Genomic DNA, 19,986 nt, shown 5'->3' on the forward strand with positions numbered 1-19,986 from the left:
TAAATGGTCAGTGTTATTACAGAGTGTAATCAAAGGCAAGGCACAACAGGTTTACACAGCTTTAACTGCTGCGCAAGCATTAGATTATGATATTGTGAAAGAAAATATTCTCAAATCGTATGAGTTGGTCCCAGAAGCTTACAGGGAAAAATTCAGGAGTTTGAAAAAGTCTGTGGAAAAGACTTATGTGGAATTTGCCTATGATAAAGCTATGTGTTTTGAGAGATGGGTTTCTTCTAAAAATGTAAATGAGGATTATGATACATTGAGAGAGCTGATTTTGATGGAGGAATTTAAAAGAAGCATTCCTGTTGAAGTAAGGACCTACTTAAATGAGAGGGATACTGAGAAATTGCAGGACTGTGCTAGATTAGCTGATGAGTATGTTTTAATCCATAAGAATAAATTTCCTCAGGGTAGAATTTTCAAGAGGAAAAATAATATGGAGACTCAAGGTAAATCAGAAATTAAATTAGAGGTTAATGAGAGAGGTAAGGAGGAAGGAAAACCTGTGAAGGAAGGACAGTTTGGTCTTATTTGTAACTATTGTAAGAAGCCTGGCCATGTAATAGCTAACTGTTTCAAATTGAAAAAGAAAGAGAAGGAAGCAGTTCCGGATGCTTGTGTGCAACATACTAAAGCACCTGTAAAGTTACAGGGTTTGGTAAACACAAATGAGGATTTGTTAGAGTCTGACAAAGTTAGAAAGGGATATGATCATTTTATAACTGAAGGGTTTGTATCCTTGAAAGAAGGATCTACTCTGGTGCCAATAAAAATTCTTAGGGATACTGGAGCTTCTCAATCACTGATGTTAGATAGTGTGTTGAAGTTTAATGAAGAGAGTGATACTGGTGAGGTAAATTACATAAGAGGTGTTGGAAGTGATTTTATGCCTGTACGTTTACATGAAGTAAATTTGAAGTCAGGGTTAGTTACAGGATTTGTTAAGGTAGGACTACAGCATAGCTTACCTGTGAAGGGTATTTCTTTATTGTTAGGTAATGACTTGGCAGGTGGACAAGTTTTTCCTGAAGTGCATTTGACAAAGGAGTCAGAGGAACCAGAGGTGAATTCTAACACAGATTTTTCTTGTGTTGTGACTAGAGCTATGGCTAAAAAGATTGATGTGCAGAATGAGGTTGTTACTCATGACTGTTCAACTCAGGATTTGAGTTTTGAGGATGTGTCAGAAACTTTCTTACCTTCGTTGTTTGAACAAGATTCTGGGAGTAAGTCTGACTATGAAGATTTATCTCTGTCTCGGAAGGAGATGATAGCAGAGCAGAATAGAGATCCTGAGATTGTAAAATTAAGGGAACAAGCTTTACTAGGTAGTGAAATTGAGAAGGTGTCAGTAGGATATTACTTGGAAAAAGGAGTGTTGATGAGGAAGTGGAGGTCGCCTACAATTCCTGCAAGTGAGGAATGGAATGTTGTTTATCAGGTAGTTGTTCCTAAAGTTTATCGGAATGAGATTTTGACTTTAGCTCATAGTGTGCCTTTAGGTGGACATCAAGGGATAAGGAAAACTGTGGACAAGATTTTAAAACATTTTTACTGGCCTGGTTTAAGAAAAGATGTGGCGATGTTTTGTAAGACGTGCCATACTTGTCAGATTGTGGGTAAACCAAATCAGGTTACACCAGTAGCTCCATTACAACCTATTCCAGCATTTGGTGAACCGTTTTCTAAAGTTATTGTAGATTGTGTTGGTCCATTACCAAAGACAAAAACTGGTTATCAGTATTTGTTGACTATCATGTGTACTTCGTCTAGGTTTCCAGAGGCAGTACCACTTAGGAATATAAAAGCTAAAACTGTGACGAAGGCTCTTATTAAATTCTTTACTTATTTTGGATTGCCTAAGGAAATACAAACTGATCAAGGTAGTAATTTTATGTCTGGATTGTTTCAACAGATAGTTTATAAATTGGGAGCTAAGCAAATTACTTCGTCTGCATACCATCCAGAATCGCAAGGTGCCTTGGAGAGGTTTCATTCTACTCTCAAGAATATGATTAGGACATATTGTGTGGAGAATGAAAGTGACTGGGATGAGAGTATAAACTTACTTTTATTTGCAGTAAGGGAATCGGTACAAGAATCTTTAGGGTTTAGTCCATTTGAACTTGTGTTTGGACATAGAGTTAGAGGACCTTTAGCTTTATTGAAGGAACAATGGATTAGTAAGGAAGTGCATACTAATTTGTTGGACTATGTTTTGAAATTTAAGGACAGGTTATATAAAGCTTGTAGCTTAGCCAAGGAAAATTTGAAGTTGGCTCAGGAGAAAATGAAAACCTGGTATGATAAGGAAGCTAGGATGAGGATGTTTAAGCCTGGAGATAAGGTGTTGGTTCTTTTCCCAGTGCAGACAAATCCTTTACAAGCTAGATTTCATGGACCTTATGAAATTGTGTCTAGAGTTAATGATGTGGATTATGTAATAAAAACTCCAGATCGTAGAAGGTCAACACAACTTTGCCACATAAATATGATTAAACCATATTTTGAGAAACAATCTGATACTGTGACTGTTGTGGTTAGTGAGAATGAGTTGGATTTAACTGGGAACATGATAGATGATTCATCTGACTTTCATTCTAAATCTAACATTGTTTCTGTTAGGTTACCTAATTCGACTATTTTGGAAAATATGGATGAGAAATTAGCACATTTACAGCTAGAGCAGAAACAACAGATGAAGGAATTGATTTTTAAGTATAAGGATTTGTTTCCAGATGTTCCTAGAAGGACTACTATAGCTTCACATGATGTAGATGTTGGAGATGCCAAACCTATTAAACAACATCCATATAGGATGAACATGGAAAAATGTGAACTTGCTGAGAAAGAAATTGAATACATGTTAGAGAATGATATTATTAGACATTCTAACTCGAATTGGAGTTCGCCATGTGTTATGGTGCCAAAACCTGATGGTAGTATTAGGTTTTGTACGGACTATAGGAAGGTGAATGCTGTAACGAAAACAGATGCATATCCAATTCCTAGAGTAGATGATTGTGTAGATAAGGTTAGAAAAGCAAAGTTCCTTACAAAGATTGATTTATTGAAAGGGTATTGGTGTGTTCCACTAACGGACAGAGGTAGAGAAATTTCTGCATTTGTAACTCCATCTGGGTTATATGAGTATAATGTTCTTCCATTTGGGATGAAGAATGCGCCAGGTACTTTTCAGAGGATGATTAATTCTGTGATTCAGGGTTTGAAAGATACTGATGCTTATATTGATGATTTAGTGACAGGAAATGATACTTGGGAAGCACACATAATTGCGGTGGAGAAATTGTTTGAAAAGCTTTCAAAAGCTAACTTGACTATTAATTTAGCCAAGAGTGAATTTGGACATGCTACTGTGACTTACCTTGGTTATGTTGTGGGTCAAGGTAAGGTAGCTCCTGTTCAGGCAAAAGTTCAGGCAATTTTGGAAATTCCCACTCCGACGGGGAAAAAAACTCTCAGAAGGTTTTTGGGAATGGTAGGATATTATCGAAAATTTTGTAAGAATTTTGCTAATGTTGCCCTTCCATTAACTAATCTTCTGCAGAAGAATGTAAAGTTTGTGTGGACAGTGTTTTGTCAGGAAGCATTTGAAAAATTGAAAACAATGATATGTGAACAACCTGTGCTTAAGGCACCTGACTTTGAAAAACCTTTTTCATTAGCTGTGGATGCTAGTGATGAAGCTGCGGGAGCAGTATTGATGCAAAAGAATGAGGGTGATGAGGTTGATCATCCGGTAGCATACTTTTCTAAGAAATTTAATAAGCATCAAAGAAATTATTCAACAATAGAGAAAGAATTGTTATCTCTTGTTTTAGCTTTGGAATATTTTGAGGTATATGTTGGTACAACTCAAAAACCACTTATTGTTTACACTGATCATAATCCGTTAGTTTTTCTGAGTAAGATGAAAAACAAAAACAGAAGATTGTTAAATTGGAGTTTGATGTTACAAGAGTACAATATTGTGATAACTCATATTAAAGGTAAAGATAATGTGGTTGCTGATTGTCTATCTCGATATTGAATGTACAATGTTTTTTTTTGGAGTGGTTTTTTTTTTATTGTAACACTCCTACTGTATTGTATATTGTGTATGTTATATAATTTATACCTTTGTTTTTTTTTTTGGGTTTTTTTTTTGTAAGTAATTGTTAAAAATTTTTGTTCTTGATAGACCAAAAATGTTTTTTTTGGAGGGAGGTGTTACGTACCCGTGAGACATGACAGTGGTACCCTTGTCACGTGACTGGGGTTGAAGTTATACTGGACATGAGGTAATGGTGGAGTGATGTCATTTTCCCGCCAGTAGAGGTCATGTGACAGGTTTTTTCTACAGGGTATAAAAGGAAGACCCACCCTGTCAGGTGGGGCAGTTCGTGGCTGGATTTGCCAAGATGACTTCATGTCACTGCGTGATTTAAAGGGATGACGCAGTTTAGTTAAAAATGAAGTTTTATATAATGCCTAAAGTTTAAAAGGTCAGAGCCAACGGTTTCTTTGCTGATGGAGAGTGAAGAAAAGTTTGGAAAATGGAGATCGAGAAGAATTGATTTTCGATGGATTGACTTCGACTTTGTTTGATCCTCATTCGGAAGGATTTCGTTTACTGTTCTCACGATAGTCTCCGCTGGGAAGCGGGAGATTGAGAATATTGTGGAAGGAAGGTCAGTCACTTTAAGTTGTTATATTTAATAAGATTCGACGTGGGAGTTCGACGCTGGGAATCGAAGGACATCGACGTGGAAGAGAATTTACATCGCTTTAAAAAGTCTCTCCTTTTAAAAGTACCGTGAGCTTTTGAACTGTCGGCATATCGTTCTTTGAACTGCTTTCATTCGGCAATTCGCTTTGGAGAACTGTTTTTTTTTCAATACTACTTTAAAGACTGTTTGAGACTGCAAAGCTATTAAGAACTGTCTGACCAGCTGCCAGCAGCTGAGCTCGGACCATTGTTTGGGTTTGTTTACATTCGAAGGGGGTTTGTTATCAGTGTTTAATAAACGTGTTATTCGTTATAAAACCCCTTGCCTAACTCATCTATATTATTGTTGCCCGAATACGTAACAAAATGCAGCCTGAAAATTAAATAGTTTACATATTAAACATGTCTAAAAGTGAAAAGCCTGCATTTAGGGAAAGTGCAGACAACATACAACATCTTGAGGAACATCACCATCCTCACTGAAAGCAGATCAATATGACTACCAGAGGTTAAAACAGTTAAAGGGAACATTTGGTTATAATGATGAAGACCAGTGCTGCTGAATTAGCCACACCTCAAGTTGCTCCCATACTGTTAAAATACTGGCTGCTAATTAATAATGTGGAAATTGATTCGGGTGTCCTGTTCATAAAAAATTGGAAAATCAATACAGCTTTTATCACCCAACCATCTCTCAATCATCAGTAATGTAATTGAAAGAAAATACTGTCAGTGCTACTTAGTGACATCACTCCATTTCATGGTTTGCCAGGACCAGTTCTATTCCAGATTTCACCACAGCCTTACTATTGACATGGACTCATTAACTCATTTTGCAAAGTGAGTGCCCTCAACATCAAAGTATATTTGACTGAATGAAATATCAAAGAATCTTGGTAAAATTAAAGTCAGCAGATGGACATCATGGGAAAAGCACTTCAGTGGCAGGAGTCATATCACTTAGAGAATGATAGTCACTGCCTTTGGAGACCAACATACTCTGAAAGATGTGACTGCATGACTCCCTCAAGTCAATATCTGAGATCTAACCATCTTCAGCCGCTTCATCAATGACTTCTGAGCTCCTGATGGAAGGAACATCATTAGCCTAGGAAGGGCGTAGGACACTGCCTCAAATAATTTCTGCAGTGACATCTTTAGGTTGATACATTGATTTCCAATGGTAATGACCATCTTTTTTCTTCAAGTGGCTCTAGCCAATGCAGCACTTTCCCCTTGATATCCACTGACTTTAGTTCAGTTAACATTCCTTGTTGCTTCAATCAGTCAAATACCACCCCAATGTCAAGGGCAATCACTCTCACCCAATGTGGAATTTCATGTTTTGCCAGAGGACCAATGAACACCATTACTTTGCTATCAAGTGAAGACAAACTATGTTGCAAGAGTGGTCCTACTCTTCATGAACAAGTCCTACCTGAATTGAATTGAATTGGATTGACTTTATTACTTACATTCTTCATATACATGAAGAGTAAAAATCCTTACATTACACCTCAGTCTAAATGTGCAATTTATAGTAATTTATAATAAACAGCATGTACAACAGGACAGTCAATAATAACATAGACATACAGTTGTGTCAGCATGAATTAATCAGTCTGATGGCCTAGTGGAAGAAGCTGTCCTGGAGCCTGTTGGTCCTGGCTTTTATGCTGTGATGCCGTTTCCCAGATGGTAGCAGCTGGAACAGTTTGTGGTTGGGGTGACTCTGGTCCCCAATGATCTTTTGGGCCCTTTTTACACACCTGTCTCTGCAAATATGCTGAATAGTGGAAAGTTCACATCTACAGATGCATTGGGCTGTCTGCACCACTCTCTGCAGAGTCCTACGGTTGAGGGAAGTACAGTTCCCTTACCAGGCAGTGATGCAGCCAGTCAGGATGCTCTCAACTGTGCCTCTGTAGAAAGTTCTTAGGATTTGGGGGCCCATACCAAACTTCTTCAACCATCTGAGGTGAAAGAGGCGCTATTGTGCCTTTTTCACAACACAGCCGGTATACATAGACCACATGAGATCCTCGCTGATGTTTATGCCGAGGAACTGAAAGCTGTTCACCCTCTCAACCCCAGATCCACTGATGTCAATAGGGGTTAGCCTGTCTCTGTTCCTCCTGTAATCCACAACCAGCTCCTTTGTTTTCGCAACATCGAGTGAGAGGCTGTTTTCTTGACCCCACTGTATCAGGATGACAACTCCTCTGTTGGCTGCCTCATTATTATTTGAGATTAGGCCAATCAGTGTAGTATCGTCAGCAAATTTAATTAGCAGATTGGAGCTGTGGGTGGCGACACAGTCATGGGTATACAGAGAGTAAAGGAGGAAACTTAGGACACAGCCCCAAGGGGCACCTGTGTTGAGGGTCAGAGGGGCAGAGGTGAAGGAGCCCATTCTTACCACCTTTTGGCAATCTGACAGGAAGTCCAGGATCCAGCTACTCAAGGCAGGGTGAAGGCTGAGGTCTCTGAGCTTCTTGCCGAGCCTGGAGGGAATTATGGTGTTGAATGCTGAACTGTAGTCCAAGAACAGCAGTCTCACATAAGCATCCTTCTTCTCCAGATGTGTAAGGATGGTGTGTAGAGCTGTGGCTATTGCATCATCTGTCAGTTGTGTCGGCGGGCGAATTGTACGGAATCCACTGTAGGTGGTAGCATGCTGCAGATGTAATCCTTCACCAGCCTCTCAAAGCATTTGCTGATTATTGAGGTGAACGCAACAGGATGCCAGTTGTTCAGACATGTTACCATAGACATTTTACTTACGGGAACAATGGTGGATATTTTGAAGCAGGAGGCGCTCTATACTGGGAGAGGGAGAGATTCAAAGTACCCGGGCAGTATTCTGCATTGTCAAGACCAATTCAGTTTGCTCAGGCATTCTAGAATCCAAAATACAGCGCAAAGTCAGGACTACTTTATGCTGATTAAAGTAATGTCATCTATGTTATTACCATAACATATAACAATTACAGCACGGAAACAGGCCATCTCGGCCCTTCTAGTCCATGTCGAACGCTTACTCCCATCCAACTGGTTAGTCATGTGTCAAGTTAGTGCTGCATAAGAACTGAACTGCCTACTGAATGCACTTTGGTACTACTAAGCAATGCACACCGCACTATCCAATGTGAAAAATGCCTACTGATATAAAAAAAAACGAACGTGTGACTTGCATAGACTTCAAGATGCAAACTGGCATCTATAATGTGTCAAACAGAATTTGATGTGGGATCCAAGCTTGCGTCTATAATCATTTTAACCATAGGTTTGTGGGAAGAAGTTTCAGTCTTTCCATGCCGAACTTACTGTAGCTTGATTCAGAACAATAACGTGTATTCCTCGACTCTGCTCTTTGACTTCATCTTCAAGAACCTACAACACCAGATTAAAAGTGCATGAGTTGTAGCACTGCTCAACTGGTCTGTGAAATTAAAAATTTTCTCATGTGTCAGCATGAACAGTTACAAAAACTAATTGATCTGTCTACTAAACAACAAGTAAGCATTCTCCATTTGCCTAAGCAAAAAGTGCAAACTGAAAAACTTCTTTCAGATTAATTACATAGTATTACTTTAATATTAAGGATTTGCTTCGTACAAAAAAAACAGTAATCAGCAGTAAATAAATGCAGTAATTTCCAAAATTAAAGTTCATCTGCATTCAACCAAACACTGGTTTCATAAAGGAATTTGAGATAATAAAAAAACAAAAACATCAGTTAAATTGCTGCCTCCATTGTTCAAGCCCTTTTCTCTATCACTCAACACATACTGTTGCATACACACTTCTGCCATACAATAATCAAGATGGACAGACAGTGAGCTGAATAAATGATTATAATTTTTATTTCCCACCAAGTCTGATACATAAACATTGCTCATCTCTTCAGATCAACAGATCTACCAATTAAGAGTTGGGTTAATTAAACTCATCTGGAGAAGATGGTACCATGAATGCAACTAATGCATTTTGTTTTTAAAGGAAGGGTTAAGGGAAGGTTCGGGGGTGGGAGGGGGGACTGAATGAGGAGGAAATTGCCTGCCAGCACTATATTAAGACTCACATGAATAACGGGCAGGATAAACAAAGGTGAGTCAGTGGATGTTACTTACATGGATTTTCAACAGGCCTTTAACAACGTGCCACACACAAGGCGGTTAAACAAGATAAAAACTTATGTTATTACAGGAAAGATACTAGCATGGACAGAAAATTGGCGAAGCAGCAGAGGCGGAGAGTAAGAATAAAGGGATCCATTGATGATTGGCTGCAGGTAACACAGGGTTCTGTTGGATCTGCTGCTTTTCATGATGTGGATGACGGAACTGATGGCTTTCTGGACAAATCTGCAGATGATACAAAGACAGGTGGAGGGGCAAGTATTGTTGAAGATGCAGGGAGTCTGCAGAAGGACTTGGACAGATTAGGAGAATAGAGAAAGAAGTGACAGATGGGATACAGTGGAGGGAAGTGTATAGTTATGCAATTTGGTAAAAGGAATAAAGGCATAAACTATTTTCTAAAAGGGCAACAAATTCAGAAAACAGAGGTGCAAAGGGACCTTGGAGTCCTAGTTCACGATTGCTAAAAAGTTAACTTACAGGTTGAGTCTGTAGAAAAGAAGGTAAATATGCATTGGTCACACTATACTCAAAATATTGTGAGCAGTTTGGGCCCCATATCCAAGAAAGAATGTGCTGGCATTGGAGAGGGTACAGATGAGGTTTATGAGAATGATCCCAGGAATGAAAGGTATTACATATGAGGAATGGAAGGTTTAACTCACTGGGGTTTGGAAGAATAAGGGGAGCGGGGAATTTCACTGAAACCTACTGAATATTTGAAAACCTATCTAGAGTTGACATGGAGGGGATATTTCCAGTAGTGGAGCAGTCTAGTACCAGAGAACCCAGCCTCAGAATACAAGGGGATCTCTTTATAACAGACAAGAGGGGGAATTTCTTTGGCTAGTGGTTGGTAAATGTATGATATTCATTGCCACAGGTGACTGTGGAGGGCAAGTCATTGGGTATATTTAAAGCAGAAGTTGACAGGTCATAAGGGTGTCAAAGGTTACACAAAACAGAGTTGAGAAGGAAAATAAATCAGCTCTAAGCAAATGGCAGAGCTGACTTGATGGGCCGGATAGCCTAATTCTGCTCCGATGTCTTTTTATGGTTATTGTGTTGGAAGGGAAATTAGACCCTTTAGAACTATAATGGAGCAAAAAAAAAGTCAGCCACTTCAATATTAAAAAATAAAAAACAAAAACAAGGGCATTCATATAACAATCAATCTTCCAGAAAGGAAGAGGTAAAGACACTACAATAAAAAAATGTGACAAGAACAAAGATAATAGCAAGATTTCTCTCGTGCTATGCAAAGCAAACGACAATGAATAACTCTATGAAGGAGATAGAGGGAAAATAAATACTCATCCTGATGCATCACTATAGCTTTGATGGTATCCAACTCTGACATAAAGCTAATCACCTTTCTACTTGTTTCTTTCTGTGCAGTTTTAATGTTAAAACTAGTATTACAGAGCACGATGGATTAATTAAAATTAAATAGGAAGAAGGTGCTTACTGTGGTTCCATCAACAGCAACATAGACTTTTGACCTGCTGGAATATACTTCAATGTCCAGAACCTTCCGGCCGTGTGATGGCCTACGAGCAGTTTCCATATTAGGCATTGCATCGTCTACCACAGAAACAAGATGATATCCATAAAACACCTACAGAAGTATGCTGTATAATGAAGGAACTGGCAGATCTGAGTTATACCAGACAAGTACAAAAATGTCAGAGATATGCATGCTCGGCATAGGGAAGTTATTGGCCGTACAGATATTTAACACCCATCTCAAGTCAAGTCACTTTTTATTGTCATTTCGACCATAACTGCAGGCACAGTACACAGGAAAAATGAGACAACATTTTTCAGGACCTTGATGCTACATGAAACTATACAAAAACTACACTAAACTACGTAAAAACAACACAGAAAAAACTACACTAGTTTACAGACCTACCCAGGACTGCATAAAGTGCACAAAACAGTGCAGACATTACAATAAGTAATAAACAAGACAACAGGTACAGTAGAGGGCAGTAAGTTGGTGTCAGTCCAGACTCTGGGTATTGAGGAGTCTGATGGTTTGGGGGAAGAAACTGTTACATAGTCTGGTTGTGAGAGCCCGAATGCTTTGGTGCCTTTTCCCAGATGGCAGGAGGGAGGAGAGTTTGAATGAGGGGTGTGTGGGTGCATTTCCAACTATTAATTATACTGTGAATCTGGGGCATTCTCTATACCAGATGGCCATGGAAATACAGTGTGTACAGCATGTTTACAATGAGAGGAATACATTTTTAGACAAAGGGAATTAAGATTTATGGAGATAGAGAAATGCAGCAGTTGAGACAAGGCCACATTTCATTAGAAGAGATAGTAGATATGATGGAACCAATTCTCACTCCTTTTCCTTATGTTTTTAAAAACTGCTAATGTACTGAAATTTGAAAGTAAACCATATACAGTAAAGCCTCAAAGCAAATCACTTCGATTTGTTATGCATATAAAACACCAGCCACTTAAATCTTCAAATCAAAAATGATAACAGTATTACGTGTAATCATTATCTCATCAAGCTTTATTCTCCTGTTAAAGTACTGGAGAGTTTAACATCGGTAGCTGAGCGAAGGGCGCTGAGTAGGCTACGGTCAATTATGGAAAACTCTGAACATCCTCTACATAGCACCATCCAGAGACAGAGAAGCAGTTTCAGCGACAGGTTACTATCGATGCAATGCTCCTCAGACAGGATGAAGAGGTCAATACTCCCCAATGCCATTAGGCTTTACAATTCAACCGCCAGGACTTAAGAACTTTTTAAAAGCTATTATTAATGCTTTTTGAGATAGTGATTTAGATGCATATCATATTTTTTACTGAGTTAAGTATTGTATGTAATTAGTTTTGCTACAACAAGTGTATGGGACATTGGAAAAAAAGTTGAATTTCCCCATGGGGATGAATAAAGTATCTATCTATCTATCTAAAGTTACCAAAGCTGGACTTAAAAAGGCCACACTGACATGCATCACCAAAAAGCAGTGTCAATTTAATCCTTAAAGCAAATTTTACACGTACAGTTGTAAGGAAAAGTTTGTGAACCCTTTGCAATCACCTGGTTTTCTGCATTAGTTACTCATTAGTTACTGGGACAGCCAGTGGATATAGTATACCTGGACTTCCAGAAAGTTTTTGATAAAGTCCCACATAGGAGATTAGTGGGCAAAATTAGGGCACATGGTATTGGAGGCAGAGTACTGACATGGATTGAAAATTGGCTGGCTGACAGGAAACAAAGAGTAGCGATTAACGGGTCCCTTTCGGAATGGCAGGCTGTGACCAGTGGGGTACTGCGAGGTTCGGTGCTGGGACCGCAGCTGTTTACAATATACATTAATGATTTAGATGAAGGGATTAAAAGTAACATTAGCAAATTTGCTGATGACACAAAGCTGGGTGGCAGTGTGAAATGTCAGGAGGATGTTATGAGAATGCAGGGTGACTTGGACAGGTTGGGTGAGTGGGCAAATGTATGGCAGATGCAGTTTAATGTGGATAAATGTGAGGTTATCCACCTTGGTGGCAAGAACAGGAAGGCAGATTACTATCTAAATGGAGTCAAGTTAGGAAAAGGGGAAGTACAACGAGATCTAGGTGTTCTTGTACATTAGTCAATGAAAGCAAGCATACAGGTACAGCAGGCAGTGAAGAAAGCTAATGGCATGTTGGTCTTTATAACAAGAGGAATTGAGTATAGGAGTAAAGAGGTCCTTCTGCAGCTGTACAGAGCCCTGGTGAGACTCCACCTGGAGTATTGTGTGCAGTTTTGGTCTCCAAATTTGAGGAAGGACATTCTTGCTATTGAGGGAGTGCAACATAGGTTCACAAGGTTAATTCCCGGAATGGCGGGACTGTCATATGTTGAAAGATTTGAGCGACTGGGCTTGTATACACTGGAATTTAGAAGGATGAGAGGGAATCTGATTGAAACATATAAGATTATTAAGGGATTGGACACGCTGGAGGCAGGAAGCATGTTCCCGCTGATGGGTGAGTCCAGAACTAGAGGCCACAGTTTAAGAATAAGGGGTAGGCCATTTAGAACAGAGATGCAGAAAAACTTTCTCACCCAGAGAGTGGTGGATATGTGGAATGCTCTGCCCCAGAAGGCAGTGGAGGCCAAGTCTCTGGATGCATTCAAGAGAGAGTTAGATAGAGCTCTTATAGATAGTGGGGTCAAGGGATATGGGGAGAGGGCAGGAACAGGGTACTAATTGTGTATGATCAGCCATGATCACAGTGAATGGCGGTGCTGGCTAGAAGGGCCAAATGGCCCACTCCTGCACCTACTGTCTATTGTCTATAAAATGTGTTCTGATCTTCATCTTCTTGCAACTGTACACGAGCATCATCTAAAATGAATTGTCCTTTGCGATTTCAAAAAAAGCAAGCATAGGCAATCTCTATCTATGTCTATCTATATTTGAAAGGCTACACCTTAACCTCAGCATGGGTGAAAGAACTGACACAACATATCTTTATATAGCTGGAAACTGTTAAACGTTTACATTGCTGACAAAAATAATAATAAAAAATGTAGAAATCTTTACATAAACTGACCATAGTCTTCATCAAGCTCTTCTTCATTTGCTGCTCTTCTTGTGTCCAAAATAAGCTTAATGTTGACAATTATGGTCACAAGTAAAAACAGGAGTGCACCAGTCTGGAAGAAAAATGAATTTGATCAAACCTGTGCTGATAAGAAATATCAGAATGCAAAAAAAGCCATTATCACAAATATTTCAGTTGCCTGCAATAACTAATGCAAACACAAAATACTTAAATGACTTGACAGTGAATTTGATACCCATGTTCCACATCTTATTTTTATAGTTTTGTTATATTTAATACAATCAGTGTGAGGCGGCTCTTAAGATAACTGCTCACTCACTACAACATCAATGATTACTCTACATCCTACAATCATTAAGTAACTGACAAAATACTGTGTTGAACTAAAAATGTAAAGAGGGTTTCCGCTGATTAGACATACAGAAACACCAAAACCAGATAGAATTTAAGAGTGCAGGAGACACCATGTTGTTACAGGAGGTGAATCAACTTACAAGTTAATAATAGAAAGCACTGAAAAGCTGCCTGCTATCAATGTGCAGCTACAATCAGCCAACTCCTGAAAGAAAATCCTAACCTCCAGTTGTTCCTGTTTCTCTCTGGGTTCTAAAGCTATGGCATTGCAAGCTACGTGCCAAGAACTAGAAAATGTAATCACTGGAGATGGGTATTTGACGGCATGACACCAAAAGGTCTGTGTCACTGCTGTATGTCACTGATCAACCAAATCAGTTAGCTAGCTACTTAAATAGGACAGCTAAATAGCATCTCCCTTCTCAGTCCTGCCACCAGACTATCTATGTTTTCCCATCTCACAAATCAGCACATATTCCCACCAAACCAGCATCTGCAATATTTCGTGCCCATTTTTACCACCTGCTTGGTGATCCATATGAAGTCCCACTGTGGAAATTTGAGATGCTCTGTGCCTTGCCAAGTATTCCTAATTGACTTTGATTATTCAGGCCAAGAATCTCCAGAAGTCCTTGCAATCCTTCCCCTTCTTCCTCCCACCAAGAATGAGGAAGTACAGGAGGAAGGTAGGGAGCCTAGTGACTTGGTGTCAAAACGACCTTTCCCCCAGTGTCAGAAAAAACAAAATACTTCAGGAATCAGGAGAGAGTACATGTATCAGTAATCTGTATCAATGGTTCTGAAGTGGAAGTATCTCAGAGCTTACTACTTCTAGGTGTAAATACCACTGGTAGCCTGTCCTGATCCAATCACGTAGACACTAGGGTCAAGGAAGAACGCAAGCACCTCTACTTCATCAGAAGGCTAGGGAAATTCAACATGTTCCCGATTACACTCAGCAATTTTTATAGATGCACCATAGAGTGCAAATTATCTGGATGCACCACAGCTTGGTATGACAAGTATTCTGCCCCGGTCACAAGAAATTGAGGAGTTTTGAACACAATCCTGTCTATCATCAAGGTCAACCTTCCCTCCATTGGCTCTGTCTACACTTCTACCTACCATGGGAAAGCGGACAACGTAATCAAAGGCCCTTCCCCCCCCCCCCCCCCACCGAACATTGTCTTCTTTATTCCATTTCATCAGTCAGAAGACACAAATCCCTGAAAGCAGACACCATCAACCCCAAGTTCATCATTAATGCCGCAAAACTCCTGAACAGACCTCTTGTACAATAAATTTGAACTCTTCATCTCTCACTTTACCCAATCATGGTCCTTGCTCCTTACTTGTCCACCCAAACTCTGGTCAGCGTACAATGCGTCCTTAGTCGGCATCTTCCAGCTAGTCCACAAAGCTGTCTATTTCACTTCTTTCACATCTGATTTTCATCTTAAATGTGTTTCTGCGATTTACAGCTGGGAGAATGAATCAGTGATCCAGTTATTTGCTGCCTCTCAGAAGATTCGGGAAAGTAAGCTCAAGCTCGTAGCGCCTTGAGGCAAAGAAACTTAGAAACAGGGCGCAAGCCAATAATCGACTGAAGCTTTCATTAATCGCTGACTAATGTGTTGAAGAAGTTTGAAACATCGAGGTAAATGTGGAAGGCAAGTGAGGGTTCTGGACTGACTGCCTGCTTTTGATTGCTGAATGAACGGATCTCTCTGCTTCCGGGGAGAAGCAGTCTATGTGGTGGCCCATCGCTCCCCTTTGCGTTAAAGTAGTATTTCTTTCTATCGATGCTGTTGGAGGATGTTACCGAGTTTCTGCATTTATGGATTGAACTATACACTGTGGACTTTTTCAGTCTCATGGCTTTCTCTTCTGTGTTTTCACCTGTTCTTTCTCGTTGGTGTGTTTTGTTAGTTTTTTTTGTGCAGGGAAGGTGTTTTGGGGGCTGATGATCATGTTACTGCTTTTTTTTTGTGCAGGGGGCGAGTTTGGTGTTTTTCTTTGAATGATTTCCATGGTTTTCTTTGTTTCGTAGCCATAAGGGGAAGACAAATCTCATACTTTGGTAATAAATGAACCTTTGAACTGCAATTTCTCTGTAGTAGTAACACTATTCTGCATTGTTATTGCTTTTCCTTTTGCACCATCTCAATATACTTATGCTTGAAGTGACATGCCAAGCAAAGTTTTTCACTGTACCTCTGACTAATTTTAAAATGTCCTCTATTTGTGCTTGGAAATTTATTACTATAGAGTTCTCAGTTTTGAGAATTTAGTGCCAGGGAAATGAATTTAGTCTTCCCATTGATCATCTAATTCAGTACACCATCTAAAACTTTGACAAACCTTTATAAATGCACAGTAGAAAGTATCCTTACTGGTTACATTATGGCCTGAGAGGGAAAACTAATGCTCTTGAATGGAAAAGCCTACAAAAAGTAGAGGATACAGCCCAGTCCATCACAGGCAAAAGCCTCCACACCACTGAGCACCTCCACAAGGAACACTATCACAAGAAAACAGCATCCATCATCAAGGTCCCCTGCCTGAATTGAATCGAATCCAGGCCATGCTCTCTTCTCACTGCTGCCACCAGGAAGGAGGTACAGGAGCCTCAGGTCTCACACTACAAGGTTCAGGGACGGTTATTTCCTTCCCTTCAACTATCAGCTTCCTGAAGCAGCATGGAATCACCTCAGCTCTCAAGTGATTCCACAAACCATGGGTTCAGTTTCAAGGATGCTGCAACTCATCTTCTCAGTATTGCTTGCTTATTTATTACTTTGTTTTTGTACAGTTTGACTTCTTTTGCATATTGGCTGTTTGTCAAGTCTTGTAGTTTTTCATTGATTCTGTATTTCTTTATTCTACTATAAATGCCTGCAAGAAAATGAATCCCTCTGGAGACATAGTTTACCTACTCGGATAATAAATGTACTTTAAACCTCGGTGTAGAACCCAGAAGATGGGGAATTAAGCACAGACATTGGACCCCTATCCGACCCACGGATTTGGAGACTTCTGCAGACACCCTACAGCTTCATGGAGTATACAACACAGAAACCAGAACTTCAATTGCCATCTCTAATGCAACCATGAAATAACATTTCATTACGTACTAATCCCATCATCTACACTTCCTGCATGTTGTGACAGTCTCTACCACTACCTTGAGGTGCCGACTGTTGAGAAGTGGCATTGCAGATATGAAGTCAGGCTCCCAGTTCTCTCTCCACTCTACCCCCTTCCCTCTCCTTCCACTCTCCCCGACCTTCTCCACCCCGCTTCCTCCTTCCCCTCATCCCCCCCACCCCTGCGGCTCCGGTGTACACCGACAGGGAGCGGGGTTATGCCCGGCGTCAAGGCCTCCTCACCTGGCACAGCCTCCTGGCCGATCGCTGTCCCCTCAGCCTGTACCTCCAGCTGATGAACCAGCTCCTGTGCCGCCGCGGGACGAACGGCTTGGCTCGCGGGTTCGGCTTCCACTCGTCCATCAGAGGCGACCTGCTGCCGTCCGGTCCAGCCTTCATTCACCTCCAGTGATCATTGTTCCCCGTACCCGGACCCAAGCTGCAGGCCCGAACTCGTACCCCCGGTCATCGCCCACCCCGCGATCACTTCCGGGTCCCAGCCGTGAATAGACCACATTCACAACCGCCATCTTGAATTCTGCGACCCCTGTCGTTGATCGGGTTAATTGTAACCAGAGAATAGAATTTATATTGTTACACATATATTTGCAGTGTTGTAAATGATTGTTCAAAATAAGTTTGATTTTCTCCTTGCACGTACCTCATCTGAGACATTTTGCATGACAGTTTCTCTCCTATTTCATTTCTTGCTCGACAACACAACACCACGCACGCAACCCCCCAGGGACTCACCTTTATTTTTTTCTGTTCATGATAGTATTCTTTCACCTCGAATACCAGTAATTGTTCAATAAGTACATGCAAACTTTACTTTGAGCTAATATACTTTCAATATGAGTAAACTCATTCTGTTCAGTCTGCATTAAAATTTCTCTGTGTATTAAGATTAGACAGCTTCCTCATGACACAGCAATTTGGATATATGGATAATTAACTTAATATTAGATTAGGATGTTGCTCACATTTACTATTGATCCCTTATTACTCTACTGGAGAAGATGGTACAATGCTACCTGAAATGCTACAGTCCATGAGTGAAAGCTGTTCCTATAGTAAAATGCAAGACTTGAATTTCTGTAACAATCTCTTTGGGGCTTGAAGTAATCACAAACTATTTTACAGCTGATGGTAATATGGAAACAAAAGGGAATGCAGAGAGTTCTAGGATATTGACTCAGGAATAATGAAGGACAAGTAATATATTTCCAAGCCAGTAAGATATGCGAATTTCAAGGGAAATTTGCAGCTAATGATGCTCCCATTTTCCTGTACATTGTCAACATCCCAGTTGTGTGGTACAGCTCATGAAGTCTTAGCATCTAATTGCAGTACTTTCTGTAAATGATACACATTAAAGCAATGGTACACAATTTACAGAAGGACTAAAGTTGAAGATGCTGGACAGAGCATAAATCGAGTGACATGTTTTGTCCTGTATGGTAGAAAACTGACTTCTGTTGGAGTTCTACTCCTTCAGATTAATGGAGAGTATTCTTACCATCTTGATATGTCATGTAATTGGTAGAATGGTTTAGGGAAGGAAGGAAGCCATTTCTGCAGAAAGTTTGTCTTGTTCTCATAACTATGTGAGGCTTCATGATGCATAGTACAATCAAATAACGTTTTCTTATCAAGAGCAGTAACTCCGGAAGTCTTAAATGATGTATCAAGATAAATGGCACTTCCAGAATCCAACTTTGCCGATGGTGAATAGGTCATTGGTGAGTATTCTGAGCAGACTAATTCGAAGGTAACTGACTGTACTGGATTATTCTTGTTATGGAGTTGGGCAAATTTCAACTTTCTTAAACTAGGAATGAAGCTGTACTTGGCTAGCTTGCCTTAAGGTCTACCTTGATCTGGATTCCATATGAGATATTGTATCGGCCAATAGCCTTCAACAAAAAAAGACAGCAGACTTTAAAAATTACAAATATCATAGGGAATGATATTACACAGCATATCATGAATCTAAATTGAAGATTCGGGGCTTGTAATGAGTACACATCCAATGTATATCTGTCTGACCAAAATGTGAGAACAAAGTATTTTGAAGCATAAAAAGGAGGAATAATTTTCTGAACATTGCTTCAGTTCCTGGTTTAATTTCATAAAGAAGTATGGAATTATTATGGTGTATTGAGTAAGGGGAACCAAGTTAGAAAAGGGACCACAGGTAGAGATCATCAAAAACACTGTTAAATGCTGACTGTGGCACCTTGGAGGAGGTAATTCAAATAGAGAAGGAGGAAAGAGGAACTAAAATGGTAAATCTAAAAGAATTATTTCTGCTGGCTGGGGAGTTAAGAATGAAGGGTAACAAACTTATAGATTAGCCTTTTAAAATTGAAAATTAGAAAATAAAAAAACACTCCCCCTGAAAAGAGTTGTGGAAGATTGGAATCCTTTTCCACTACAACAACTGATACAAGGAAAATGTTATTTTCAAACTGAACGAAAAGCTGATTTTTGTAACAAAAAAAATGAGAAGTTGGTATAGGCAAAGGTGGGTGGTGGTCACCGCTGCAAGCTGGGCATTTAATGCCCATAAACAATCGCCTTCCCTGAAGTCCTAACTCATGATAGGATGGGTGATTGCGGTTCCAGGACTGTAATAGGAGCAAAATATTAAGTCTTCATGGTTGCTTTTAGGCCAGTGGTTCATTCATCTTACTTTCATCTGTTAGTGCAATGCAGTACTTATCACCAAAGTATTTATGTCTATCAGTTCAATGCAAGTATTATGGAAAGAAGTTAAGCGTAGTTCCTTTGTCGTATAGCCTACTGCAGAGCAGGGTGGAACTATTATTATCCAGAGACTCAAGAGTTAATTGTGCCCTACAAAATATAAATTCTTCTTGACATGAGGAGAGGATTTCCTCTTCTAGAACAATCTAGAATTAAGGATAATTATTTCAAGTCAAGTCAATTTTATTGCCATTTGACTATATACATGTATATAATATATGTATAACCATAAAAATGTGTATAGAAACAAGGT

The 19,986-nt window shown here is 39.7% G+C and overlaps 1 protein-coding gene across 3 annotated transcripts in view; it reads right to left on the reverse strand.

Moving 5' to 3' along the window:
• The window catches only part of pomgnt1 (protein O-linked mannose N-acetylglucosaminyltransferase 1 (beta 1,2-)), an 80,481-nt gene extending 63,041 nt beyond the window's left edge, over positions 1-17,440 (reverse strand). For all 3 annotated transcript variants that reach the window (XR_012101027.1, XM_073062978.1, XM_073062979.1), the window contains exons 1-4: positions 17,208-17,440; positions 13,453-13,555; positions 10,346-10,461; positions 8,063-8,128 (exon numbers count right to left, since the gene is read on the reverse strand). Coding sequence is in view for 2 of the 3 variants with exons in the window: in XM_073062978.1 (XP_072919079.1) it covers positions 8,063-8,128; positions 10,346-10,461; positions 13,453-13,555; positions 17,208-17,363 (441 nt within the window). In the remaining variant the exon portion in view is untranslated. The remainder of the gene's footprint in view (positions 1-8,062; positions 8,129-10,345; positions 10,462-13,452; positions 13,556-17,207) is intronic.
• Between the last annotated feature and the right edge of the window lie 2,546 nt (positions 17,441-19,986).

The sequence above is a fragment of the Hemitrygon akajei genome, chromosome 12 (genome assembly GCF_048418815.1).
Source record: "Hemitrygon akajei chromosome 12, sHemAka1.3, whole genome shotgun sequence".
Classification (NCBI taxonomy): Eukaryota; Metazoa; Chordata; class Chondrichthyes; order Myliobatiformes; family Dasyatidae; genus Hemitrygon; species Hemitrygon akajei.